The 13,589-nt window shown below is 51.4% G+C and overlaps 1 protein-coding gene across 1 annotated transcript; it reads right to left on the bottom strand.

Moving 5' to 3' along the window:
- Positions 1 to 478: 478 nt before the first annotated feature.
- Positions 479 to 12,882, bottom strand: LOC136577241 (3-oxoacyl-[acyl-carrier-protein] reductase FabG-like). The gene is made up of 8 exons (XM_066577057.1): positions 12,806 to 12,882; positions 9,007 to 9,177; positions 4,089 to 4,267; positions 3,807 to 3,900; positions 3,242 to 3,311; positions 2,130 to 2,166; positions 752 to 815; positions 479 to 675 (listed from the first exon to the last, which is right to left on the bottom strand). The coding sequence occupies exons 1-8, from the start codon at positions 12,830 to 12,832 to the stop codon at positions 517 to 519; spliced, it is 801 nt and encodes a 266-aa protein (XP_066433154.1). The 5' UTR covers positions 12,833 to 12,882; the 3' UTR covers positions 479 to 516.
- Between the last annotated feature and the right edge of the window lie 707 nt (positions 12,883 to 13,589).

Here is a 13,589-nt window from a genome sequence, read left to right as displayed (position 1 = left end):
AAGTAGTCCTCCCCCCTCCAGCACAGTAACCCCACCCAGGGGAGCTCCATGCTGCATGGCCCGTAAGCACCCCAGTACAGTTACCCCACCCAGGGCAGCTCCACCCTGCATGGCCTGTGAGCACCCCTGAGCAGTACCCCACCCAGCATCACTCTACCCTGTATGGCCCATAAGGACGCCAGCACAGTAACCCCACCCAGGGCCGTGAGCACCTAGTGCAGTAACCCCACCCAGGGCTACTCTACCCTGTATGTCCCATGAGCAACCCAGTACAGTAACTCCACCCAGGGCAGCTCCACCCTGCATGGCCCCTAAGCAACCCAGTACAGTAATGCCACCCAGGGCCACTCCACCCTGCATGGCCCATGAGCACCACAGTACAGTAACCCCACTCAGAGCAGCTCAACCCTGCATGGCCCAAAAGCACCCCAGTGCAGTAACACCACCCAGGGCCGCTCCACCCCTGTACACACTGACATATTTTTCTTCCATGTTTATTGATAATTGTACACAGTGTTATCTCGGGCACATGGCATGGCGTCCTCCGTCTACTGGCATGGTTACCCCGGTGATAAAAGATGCAGCATCGGAAGCCAGGAAGGCAATTGTCCGGGCCACTTCCTCCACGGTGCCGGGTCGCCCCAGAGCATGAGTGTGCTGTGTGCGCTGCAGGAACTGCAACGGGAGAAGCATTATGGTTAGAAAATACCAAAACAGCCCAAAATCAGGTAAAATTGCCGATGCTGCGTACCTGAGTGTACTGCGCCTCGTCCAGGCCAGCGCGCCGATGCACCTCCGTTATAATGACCCCCGGGCTGAGAGACACAACATGTGATCAGGGGTGAGGCGGAGCAGACAGCCAATAATAAGAAAGGATATTACATGTAGAAGTTACAGGAGGACATTGGCTGCGTCACACCCAGAGCTGCAGTCATAATTCTGTCATTACATATCTTATTCTCCAGACACATCAAGAGCAGCAGTCACAGTTCTGCTGCAGCGAGCCAGAGGTAGTTGGAGTGGGTGGTGTCAGCTTACACTTGGTCATAGTGGCAGCTAATCTGACAGATATGGCGACTTGCACCGCAGGCGGTTGGTAAGAGTCTCTGCGTAGTTTAGACACCGACTGCTGATATCTGTATGTGACGCCATTGCCTTTATATGAGAATAACCTTATTTATGGTAATGAAATAATGAGACCGGGCCAATTGGATGCCAGTAAACTGAAGGCCTGCAGTTTACTATGTAATGTCAGGTCATAGAGACAGTTCACTCTTGGGGATTTGGAAGCAACAGTTACATTGTATCCACATTGACAGTGTGGGATTTATTACTTCTCTCAAGGTGAAGGTTATTTGAAGACAATAAAGTTCTTCCCTTTCCTTACTCTGGGGCGGTCAGCAACAGTTTGGAAGTGCTCGTGCAGGGTAGATTATACTTCACTGTTAATTAACTGAGCAAGGTGAGGTAACACTCACTATTATGATGGCCTCTCTTTATGACTGGCTCCAATTTCCTTACTCAGGATGGAGGAGAAACTCCACTACTCTCCTTCTTCCTCTCTCTGTCTCTTCTGATGACACACTCGCTGTCTCACCGCACTATATCCCTTGTCTTAGTGTCTGCCCTCTTCTGCTCACAATCTCCAACTGAGAACTGACAGCGTACGCTCACTTGTTTTCCCATGCGGGCTCTGGTGTTGCTAAGCAACTAAAGCACCAATCAGTAAGCTGTTGCTGGAATAGATATCCTAGCAGTAGCACTGTCTATCTCAGGTGGGGCACCTCCTATGTCCCCTTGGGGCTCATAGTGAGATTCCAGGAACTTATTAACTCTCTTTGACTACTCTGTAGGACCCTCTGGGTCACTACACTGCTGTATCATCATACCTTATTCTCCACACACAGCCAAAGCAGTAGTCACAACTGTTCCATCATATTTTTCCTGTACTCATATGCAAAGCTGCAGTCACAATTCTGCTGTTACATCCTGTCTTATTCTCCTCTCACAGCTACAGCTTCAGTAACAATTCTTCTGTTGAGTACTATCTAATTCTCCACTCACTTCCAGAGCTGCAGTCACATCTAGACTTCAGACCGGTATCAAGGACGTAGGATGTTTCTACTCACCAGATGGCATTTACTCGAACTTGTTTACTCGCCAGATCTGCGTAGAGAGAGGGAACATTAGGAGCCGCTCTGCCGCAATCTGCAGATAATGTACAATACTGGTAATGTGTGACGAATCACAGCATGGCGATAAAACGGGACTGAAAATCACCCTGGAAACCAATTATCTGCTGTAAAAAAAACCCTCCTTCTATTAGTCTTAATAAGTGGGCGTGGCTTGACAGTTACCCTACTGTGACCCGCGCATCATCCTTATTACTCCGACGGAGCACAATAGGCACTGGCATCTATTCGGCCACAGCTGGCTCACGGGATTCTATTGCGGTCGGATCTCAGACTGTGTCACATTTCACAGCCATACTTCACATGACTACGACCGCCTCCCAGAGGCTCACCCGCATGCAGACGCCAATATTTACCACAGTCATACAAGCGGTCAATTATCAGAGGATGGATCCCAAGAGAACAAATAACGACTGAAAGATTCAGCAAATCCCTTCGACAATGGTGCAGACTAATCACTTTATATCCACAGGTGCTCGTGTAGTGGCCCACAGTTATTGGGGCCCCTCCATCAGTATGAATGTATTTGTCTAGTGCTAACTGTATTGTTAGTGGCTTCTAGGTGTATCGATATGATGTGTATTGCACCTTTGTAGCACTGAATGGGTAATATCTGGTATGTGAGATGACTGTCTGGAAAATGTATCTGTTTGTATGTCATGTAATCTTGTTCTTTATATGTGATTGTAAGGTGTGTACAAGAGGGTTTTTGAGGAGATTCTGGAGTTTTGGGCTCTGAAAGTTATATCCCTGTGTGTGAACTCTTTATTGCTACCAATTGGATTCACCGCAGAGGATGGAACGGTGGCATCACGAGTGACAAAAGGATTAAAGTAAACTACCCGTGAGTTTCCCTAATTAATAGCCCGTCCTCGGTCCCTTGGACGTGTCCCTGGTTACCCTCCGAGTGGGAGACGGTAAAGCCACCGTGACAAGGCCTAAACCCATACCCGCCGTCTCCTAGGCTGGGGCCTGCTCCTTGGACGCTGCACTAGTGCTAGCTGGTATCAGCCAGTGGGCGTATCTATAGATTACAGGAAGTTACTCACCCAGAGCTGCACATCTGGTCAGCTGGTCAACCGCAGCCTTGGACATACAGTAGGCGAGGACCCCGGGGAACTGCAAGACAAGAGGTTCCAATGACTGGTGGGGGGCAGCGGATGAGGATGTCATTACAAAAAGGTCATGCTGCTGTGCTATATATGGTGGCTGCACTTGGGATGTCTTATACTCCAGTCACCTCTAGAGCAGTAATAGAAGGGCCACCATGATGGAAACCTGGTGGAGCCCATTATAGTCAATGGGTTTCATCGGGGCCACTGGTGTTATTTGATGGATCTGGTGCCAATATGATCGAATGTCACATGACCAACAGCGCTCTATGATGGAGCGTATAACCGTCTCTCCAGTTACAGCTCTGCGGTTACCGTGTATATTATACTCCAATCACACCCAGAGTTGCAGTCACAATTCTGCTGTTTCATCTCATCTTATACTCCAGTCACACACAAAGCTGCAGTCACAGTTCTTTGTAAGCTCTTATTTTGCTATCACTGAGGATACTTTCGACCTCACCAGATGGGGCGGAGCCTGGAAGGATCCGTCAGCACTCACCGATCTCTGTCCATTGACGCTGGAGACGTTCACGATGTTCCCCTTGGTCTTGATGAGATGCGGGACCGCCAGCTGAGTGAGAAACAACAGGGACCTGGGGGCAGAGGGGGAGTTATTTCACTGTTGCACGTACGTCCTGCTGCAGAAAACGAGATCACCAGGAAATGCCATCCTAGAGTCCTCCACTTCCCCTATTTATATCTGGTACAGACAGGCGTTCGTACGGTCAAGTGTCACGTGACCAGTGACGCCCACGGAGACTGTGTAACTGTCTTTTCTCACCGGACGTTTACGTTCATTACTCGGTCATAGTCCTGCAGAGTCGTGTCCTCAATACCCCCCATGGCCAGTATCCCTCCGCTATTCACCAGCACGTCCAGCTGGCCAAAGTGCGCCACCGTCTGCTCCACCATCCCCCGAAGCACCGCCTCATCCGTCAGGTCTCCGGGAACCAGCAGAGGCTGCGGGAGAGGGGAGAGTTATACACTGTAGTACCACATCTCACCACTACACCAGCACCAAAGGATTCCTATAGACAACAATGCAACAGCGCCCCCCAGAGTGAGATATCAGAGAAAAATACATAAAGAAAATAAGTGACCCTCCCATGTTATTTAGTATACAAAGTGCTAAGCCCCTCCCCTACTCTTATACAAGCCACTACTGCTTAACTCTCGCAGGGGTCAGACATTTACAGGCATTACAGCCAGGCTGTTCTTCATTTTCCAACACAGTGCCCCCTTCTGGCAGTACAATGTCAGTAGTTATTGAAAAATCTTACTACTATAAAATCAACACTTCTATGTCTCTAGTACTTAATATGGGAACTCCCAAAACCCTGCAAGCAAAGCTACAGTCTCTGTACCCCTATAAATGATTCCCTATTTGGGTATCATTAGCCAACTGGACCTACCAATTTATAGTCTATATCAATGCTTTTGGAAAAAGATATCAAAAACTACCCTGCCCTGTAGGTCTCGTGGATAGGCTGTAATGCCATGGTCAAAACGTTACTGCTCCCCAAAACCCTATATCTATTCTGTAACCTTCCTGTGGCCATACCCAACACCATCTGGAATCCAATACAAAGTCTGCTAATGTGTTACATTTGAAGCAACCACAAAGTATTATACCCCCACCCTCCCAGGGAGGTCTGGGTTGTCCCTGTATAAAGGAACATTATTACTCGATTAACTAAAAAGCTGTTGGCTAGATGATCCCCCCAAAGATTGGATCCAATGTGACCGACTACTAGGAACTTATAAATCTCTTATGGGCCCCTAGATCGACTATAAAGTGTTCTACGTCCGCCTCCCCAACAGGATCCGACACACTATCCTCCCTTCCTTCTTCCCTCTTTGAATATTCAAAATACTCTTAGAGGCGATCCAGCTATCGATCCCAGATATAAGCCTGGACATCTGGCGTGTCCGCGGCATCTCCAAGATGGAAGATTTGTTCGAGGGACCAACCATGAAATCTTTCATACAATTACACAAATCACTTCAACTACCACACAAAGAATCTTATAAATACCTTTAATGATGACATTTCCTTCATCACTCACCCCCTTGACTACAACCTTACTCACCAAATACGAATCCTTTATATATATCCGTGGGGGGCAGGCTGAAGGCATCACTAAGGCCTATACAGCACTATTATCACTCCCTTCTCCATACACCCTCCCTTTTCAAATCAATTAGGAAAAATACCTCCAAGAATCTTCTAATGCAGATCAGTGGTCACCGGCACCCCAGCTCCAACTAGAAACCTCTCGTTGTACAACTCATCTGGAACTAGTAGGATCCTCCTATATGGGTGTATCCGGACTCCCTAGCATTTAGCCAAAATCTCACTACAGTACTCCAACATCTGCTGGAGATGCCATAAACAAATTGGTAAACTGATACATATCTGGTGGTCATTAAACCACTACGGGAATAAGTACACTTAGCACTACCCTCCATTCTACCTTTATTGGAGTCCAGGTATGGTCCAACATTTTTATAATTGATTCTGAGGAGGGAATTGATGGAAAACTGATCAAATATGCCAACAACAGAAAGCTAGGAGGGATAATTAACACAAGGGAAGAGAGAGAGAGAGAGAGAATTCAAAAAGATCTAGAAAAACATGAACAGTGGGCGGCAAATAACAGAAAGCAATTCTCCTCGTTAAATACCAAAGTCACACATCTGGGCAAGAAAAATGAAAAAAAAAAGCACATACAGAATGGGAGGAATTGGGCTGAGCAGCAGCACATGTGAAAAAGACTTGGGTGTACTAATAGATCATAGACTGAACATGCGTCAGCAATGTGATGCAGCAGCCAAAAAGGCAATTCTGGGATGTATTAAGAGAAGCATCCACTGTTAATTTGTTGTTCTAATAATGTTCTGCATGTTCGCAGAAAAACTGTTTCTTGTTTTCATTTTCCACATGCTTCCCGGGTGTCGATCCGGATAAGCAAATTTCCCTTTTTTCTTTCTGTATCCACCCCAAAATTTATAATTAAAGAATTTATATATATATAAAAAAAGAAGCATAGAGTCTAGGTCACGTGAGGTAATTATTGCCCTCTACTCTTCCTCAGGGCTCCCACACACTCGCGTTTGCGTTTTTGTAACAAATATAGTAACGGTGGAATAGAAAAGTTTTCTACTAATATAGTGGGGAGAAGGGGGGGGGGGGGAGTTAGGGGAGGATAGGAAGGGGGAGAGGGCGTTGAGGGGGGGGGGGGGGGAGTGGGTAATGCTCAGGTTCTTGTTCTGGAAGGAACGACACACGTATATAAGCATCAATATCAGGAGGAGCGTTTCAAAGGTTTAATTCTTTAGTCAGAGGCATGAGGTGTACAGATAGGTCTCATTACTTTTTAGGGACTAGAGGGCGTTTTTGATAACCACGGTTTCCAGGTTAGTAGGAATTTGTTGTATGTTCTAGAGGTCTTACTTATGAGTTCCTCAAATCTGCATAGTTCATTTACTTTGGCTAGCCATTGATTTGCAGTAGGAGGGTCGGGTTGTAGCCATTTGATTGGAATCAGCGCTTTGGCCGCCATTATGAGGTGGGTGATTAGGTTGGTCTTAGAGGGTTTGTAATTAGAGGAAGGTTTAGCTAGGATAATGTATTCAGGGAGGAGCTTAAAGTTATTAACAGAGACTTCTTAAATCTTTGATTCTATTTGGTCCCAGAAGGGCCTTATTGCTGAACATGACCACCAAATGTGTAGTAAAGAGCCCGTCTGGGCGCCACAGCACCAGCAGAGGTTTGTGTCGGCTAGTTTATAGGCAAAGAGCCATTCTGGCGATCTATACCATCTTGTTAATAACTTGTAGTGGTTTTCTTGAAGCCTAACACACTTGGAGTGGCCATGTGAGCTGCCCAACACGGCTCTCAGATCCTCATCAGATAATTTTAGATTCAGCTCCTTCTCCCACGAGATAATGAAGGCTGGTCTGCCCACCTCTTGAGGTGTAATGAATTTCTTTTTAATTAGAGAAAGTTTTCTGCTGGAGCTGTTACATGTTGTCATTACACACTCTAGCTCTGAGAATGGGCGGGAGGATGGGTAAGATTGGTTGAATTGCTCTAGGGTTTTATATAGATGTAGATAAGATAGGGAGTTAAGGGGCGGCATTGTTGTCTGAGAGAGCAGGTTCTCTGCGTATTGTTTATTTTTGGGTATGCGTGCCAGCCAAAGGTCTGTGATTGAAAGCTCCTCCAATGCGGACCATATTTTTTCTGTATGGATATCTAGTTTCAACCCCAGGAATTCCGGTATTAAAGACAGGGGGGCAGCGGGATATGGATGGGGAGCTAATTCCGCTCAGTGGGTGTCCCAAGTCCCACATGCGACTTTCAAGAGAGGATCGAAAGTGGCCTTCCTGTATGATTTTTGCAGGGGTAGCCACATGTCTCTAAGGAAGTGTTTACCATAGGAGGCAAGTCCTATTGACAATCGCGTTAACAAAAAACACAAACGCAAGTGTGTGGGAGTCCCTAAGTCAGACCTTATCTGCAACACTGCGTCCAGTTCTGGGCACCCCACTTTAAAAAAGACATAGACAAACTGGAGCAAGTTCAGAGAAGAGTTACCAAGATGGTGAGCGGTCTGCAAATCATGTCCTATAAGGAACGGGTAAAGGATCTGAGAATGTTTAGCTTGTAGAAGAGAAAGCTGAGAGGAGACTTAATAGCTGTCTACAAATATCTGAAGGGCTGTCACAGTGTAGAGGGATCAGCCCTATTCTCATCTGCACAAGGAAAGACTAGACGCAATGGGGTAAAACTGAAAGGGAGGAGACACAGGTTAGATATTAGACAGTCGGGGGATGAATAAGTGGAACAGGTTACCACGGGAGGTGGTGAGTTCTCCTTCAATGGAAGTCTTCCAAGACTGGACAAATATCTGTCTGTGATGATTTAGTGAATCCTGTACTGAGCAGGGGGTTGGACCCAATGACCCTGGAGGTCCCTTCCAACTCTACCATACTATGATTCTCTTATCAATGGGCACAGAAAACTCCCCCGCCTCTGACCCGTTTATTATGTCCTGCATATTAACGGCAACTAGAATGTCTATTGCCAAAAAATGGAGATCCCCGACGTCCCATCATTGATGGAGATGTTTCTAATAGTCAAACACAACTGCTTGATGGAACATTTGATGGCTAACAGATAAGGTCAGTTGGGAAGGTTTGGGCACCACTGGGCGAAATGGCTTCTTTTTTCAGGCTATACATGTTAATTTCCTTCTACAATTTAACAACCATTGGGTACCAAAGGAGACGCGCTACTGGCTACCAAAGGTCATTCTTGGTAATTACCCCTATTCTCACCTTCTTTGCTTCCCCCTCCTCTTCTGTTTCTTCTCCTTGAACCTTACCTATCCTATCTCTGCATTTTATATAGGGTGGCTATCATGGGCAAATATGACTTGACACATTCTGAAGGACGGGACGTACATCCGACTCGCATTGGGCTAGTTATTGTAGTCATGTCCACGCATCTAATGTAGAGAAGAATGTACGAGCTCGTTTGATCCAAACAGCCGCCAATACATGCTGGACCCACTTCTCAGCGTACTACCTGCATTTATATTGGGGACTATAAATTTTGAAAACCTTGTACTACAGCTGTTCTCCCATATTAGACAAAAATTCAATAAAATATTTGTTAAAAGAAGTAACGCCACCTTCTGGTCACAGAACTCCTCACAGCGTCGAGCCGTCTCCTTTAAGTTCTCTTCATTTCTTCCATTAAGGGCCAAACGGGCCCCCAGACGGGAAAAAAGCAACGCAGTACCGGCACCGATCCCAGAGCTGGCTCCAGTTACTAGGCATACCTTGCCTGATAGAGACACCACCTGGGGAGTGCGAGAGGAAAGAGAGCGTTACAGGAGGGAGTCACTGAAAACAACCTCCAGATCGCAACTTGGGGCTCATCGAGGGACAAGGCGTGCCATGTCAAGAGGACTGTGGGGGGAGGGGACACACACCACATTCAGAGTGCCATGGGGGGACGACACGTCCAGAGTGCCATGGGGGCATGCCACATTCAGCGTGCCATGAGGGGGAGCACGCTACATTCAGAATGCCATGGGGGGAGCGCGCTACATTCAGAATGCCATGAGGGGAGCGCGCTACATTCAGAATGCCATGGGAGGAGCGCGCTTCATCCAGTGGGCCATAGGAGGGGCACGCCACGTCCAGAGGGCCATAGGAGGGGCACGCCACGTCCAGAGGGCCATAGGAGGGGCACGCCACGTCCAGAGGGCCATAGGAGGGGCACGCCACGTCCAGAGGGCCATAGGAGGGGCACGCCACGTCCAGAGGGCCATAGGAGGGGCACGCCACGTCCAGAGGGCCATAGGAGGGGCACGCCACGTCCAGAGGGCCATAGGAGGGGCACGCCACGTCCAGAGGGCCATAGGAGGGGCACGCCACGTCCAGAGGGCCATAGGAGGGGCACGCCACGTCCAGAGGGCCATAGGAGGGGCACGCCACGTCCAGAGGGCCATAGGAGGGGCACGCCACGTCCAGAGGGCCATAGGAGGGGCACGCCACGTCCAGAGGGCCATAGGAGGGGCACGCCACGTCCAGAGGGCCATAGGAGGGGCACGCCACGTCCAGAGGGCCATAGGAGGGGCACGCCACGTCCAGAGGGCCATAGGAGGGGCACGCCACGTCCAGAGGGCCATAGGAGGGGCACGCCACGTCCAGAGGGCCATAGGAGGGGCACGCCACGTCCAGAGGGCCATAGGAGGGGCACGCCACGTCCAGAGGGCCATAGGAGGGGCACGCCACATCCAGAGGGCCATAGGAGGGGCACGCCACGTCCAGAGGGCCATAGGAGGGGCACGCCACATCCAGAGGGCCATAGGAGGGGCACGCCACGTCCAGAGGGCCATAGGAGGGGACACACACCATGTCCAGAGGGCCATAAGTGGAGACACACGCCACTTCCAGAGGGCCATGGTGGTTAGGGACACGCCACATCCAGACATCCATGGGGGGGAGACACGCAACATCCAGAGGCCGATAGGTGGCGGGGGTGACACGCCACGTCCAGAGGCCCATAGGGGAGGAAAGGACACACCACATCCAGGGTCCCATGGGGGGGGGGGGGGGGGGGGACGCTCCACATCTAGAGGCCCATGGGGGGGGGGGGGAAACACGCCACATCCAACGGCCCATAGGAGAGGCAATGCCACATCAAGAGGGCCATAGTGGGAGACACGTCACGCCCAGAGGGCCATAGGGTTGGAAACATGCAACATCTAGTGGGCCATAAGGGGGTGGGTGTGGGACATACGCCTCATCCAAAGTAACATAGGGAGAGGACACAAGCAATACCCAGAGGGCCACAGGGGGACGGAAAACACACCATGTGCAGAAGGTCATACACGTAGACTTTTTGCAGTGTGACTTTTTTTTTTCTATTGAGCTACAGTGCAGGGGATTCTGGGAGTTGTGAGTGCTCCTGTAACCTGCAGCAGTCACTCATTGATTACAACTGAAACCTCCAACTACAGGTCTCCATATCTGGGAGTGCTGATCAGAAGCCGATGCCAGCGAGTCACATAATGGAGTCGTCTCTGTGTAGTTTTGCCAGGTGGTAGTGTCAGAGGAGGAGGAGCCGCCACACTGCAGCGTAATGTCACCGCAGACCAGTGTCGGATGATCAGGAGGCCCCTCACGCACCCTGTATGTCCCCCAACTGCAGCCTCTCATACTCCCCGTACGTCTCCCCATGCAGCCCCTCGCACACCTGGTACATCTCCCCCTGCAGCCCCTCACACACCTGGTACGTTTCTCCTACTGCAGCCCCTTGCACACCTCGCAAGTCTTCTCGCCCCTCACGCACCCGGTACATCTCCCCCCCGCAGCCCCTCACGCACCCGGTACATCTCCCCCCCGCAGCCCCTCACGCTCCTGGTAAGTCTTCCCCTGCAGCCCCTCACACACCCCGTACGTCTCCCCCTGCAGCCCCTCACACACCTGGTTCGTTTCCCTACTGCAGCCCCTCACGCACCTGGTACATCTCCCCCTGCAGCCCCTCACACACCGGGTACGTTTCCCTACTGCAGCCCCTCACGCACCCAGTACATCTCCCCCCGCAGCCCCTCACGCACCCAGTACATCTCCCCACGCAGCCCCTCACGCACCCAGTACGTCTCCCCCCTGCAGCCCCCCACACACTCTGTACGTCTCCCCCCATGCAGCCCCCCACGCACCCGGTAGTCTCCCCCTGCAGCCCCTCACGCACCCCATACATCTCCCCCCTGCAGCCCCCCACACACTCTGTACGTCTCCCCCCCATGCAGCCCCCCACGCACCCGGTAGTCTCCCCCTGCAGCCCCTCACGCACCCCATACATCTCCCCCCTGCAGCCCCTCACGCAGCCCGTACGTCTCCCCCTGCAGCCCCTCATGCACCTGGTACGTCTCCCCCCTGCAGCCCCTCACACAACCCGTATGTCACCACCCCTGCAGCCCCTCACGCAACCGGTAATCTCCCCCCTGCAGCCCCTCACGCAACCGGTAGTCTCCCCCTGCAGCTCCCCACACACCAGGCACATCTCCCCCTGCAGCCCCTCACGCACCCCGTACGTCTCCCCCTGCAGCCCCCCACGCACCCCGTACATCTCCCCCTGCAGCTCCTCACACACCAGGTACGTCTCCCCCTGCAGCCCCTCACGCACCCCATACGTCTCCCCCCTGCACCCCGTCACGCACCCCGTACGTCCCCCCCTTCAGCCCCTCATGCACCCGGTACGTCTCCCCCCTGCAGCCCCTCATGCACCCGGTATGTCTCCCCCTGCAGCCCCTCATGCACCCGGTATGTCTCCCCCTGCAGCCCCTCACACACCCCGTATGTCTCCCCCCTGCAGCCATTCACGCACCCCATACGTCTCCCCCCGGCAGCCCCTCATGCACCCCGTACATCTCCCCCTGCAGCCCCTTGTGCTTCCTGTTCGTCCCCCCCCCACAGCTCCTCACGCACCCCGTACGTCTCCCCCATTCAGCCCCTTATGCACCCCGTACATCTTCCCCCTGCAGCCCCTCACGCACCCCATACATCTCCCTCCGGCAGCCCCTCATAAACCCCGTACATCTCCCCCTGCAGCCCCTCGTGCACCCCGTACATCTTCCCCCTGCAGCCTCTCCTGCTCCCCGTACGTCTCCCCCCCTGCAACCCCTCACGCACCCCGTACGTCTCCCTCCAGCAGCCCCTCATACACCCTGTACATCTCCCTCCAGCAGCCCCTCATGAACCCTGTACATCTCCCCCTGCAGCCCCTCACGTACCCCGTACATCTCCCCCTGCAGCCCCTTGTACTCCCTGTACGTCCCCCCCCCCGCAGCCCCTCACGCACCGCATACGTCTCCCCCCTCCAGCCCCTCACGCACCCCGTACACCTCCCCCTGTAACTCCTCACGCACCCTGCATGTCTTCCCCCTCCAGCCCCTCAGTGTCAGACACACTCCTCACTTGCTCCTGATCTCCAGCTGCTGCCATTCCTTGCTCTGGAGTGAAAGTTGTATTTGCTTTACTTCCTGTCTAATTTTGGGCCCTCCTGGACTTCCGCATGTGTCATGTGATCTGCTTGGGGATTAACCCTTCCAGCATCAGGCCAAACTTTGAAGTGGAAAGATGTTATTCGTTTTTCCTTCTTGCACTTATCCTCAGAATCCCTAGTTGTCGCCCGCAGCGCTGAGGCTTCTGTACTTCGTGTTGGTGCCAGTGCGTAATTAATTACATTGCTTTGTCTTTTGCAGGAAAAAAATGATTTCCGTGGCCAATAATTATTATTATTATGTTTGGGACCTAAAGGTCGTGGCCCAGAGTTTGGGCTTACATGTCTCTTGGATGAAACTCTCTCAACTGGACGGATTCTAAAACCCGTTCACACTCGTGGCCATCATCATCAGGTGGGTACTCACCACATAAGTTGCGGTTCTGCATAGGAACATGTGGTTCATGCCGGAATCCCTCCTTATGAGAAGCTTGCCCCTTTGGGGTTTTGGAACCCAGGACATGCCGAGAACGCAAGGGTGTAGGAGCGCAAGAACCGCATGTCCCTATGCAGGACCGCAACTTACTAATGTGAGAGCAGTGAGTAACCACCTGAAGATGATGGCCACAAGTGTGAACGGGTTTTGGAATCCTTCAAGTTGAGAGAGTTTCATCCAAGAGAGAGATCCGTCAGATAACTGTGACTGAGGACACGTGTGCCTTGGGAAACCCGAACTGTACGAGAATAAGAAAAGAGGCG

The sequence above is a fragment of the Eleutherodactylus coqui genome, chromosome 8 (genome assembly GCF_035609145.1).
Source record: "Eleutherodactylus coqui strain aEleCoq1 chromosome 8, aEleCoq1.hap1, whole genome shotgun sequence".
NCBI lineage: Eukaryota > Metazoa > Chordata > Amphibia > Anura > Eleutherodactylidae > Eleutherodactylus > Eleutherodactylus coqui.
The sequence above is the reverse complement of the archived record's forward strand: the minus strand, read 5'-3'. Positions and strand labels throughout refer to the sequence as shown.

Excerpts from the sequence above, each read along its gene's own strand:
- LOC136577241 (XM_066577057.1), bottom strand. The coding sequence starts at position 12,832 with ATGGCAGCAGCTGGAGATCAGGAGCAA. Across the intron at positions 3,312-3,806 it reads GCGTCAATGGACAGAGATCG|TTCCCCGGGGTCCTCGCCTA; the intron begins GTGAGTGCTGAC and ends CTTGTCTTGCAG. Across the intron at positions 2,167-3,241 it reads GACCAGATGTGCAGCTCTGG|ATCTGGCGAGTAAACAAGTT; the intron begins GTGAGTAACTTC and ends CTCTCTACGCAG.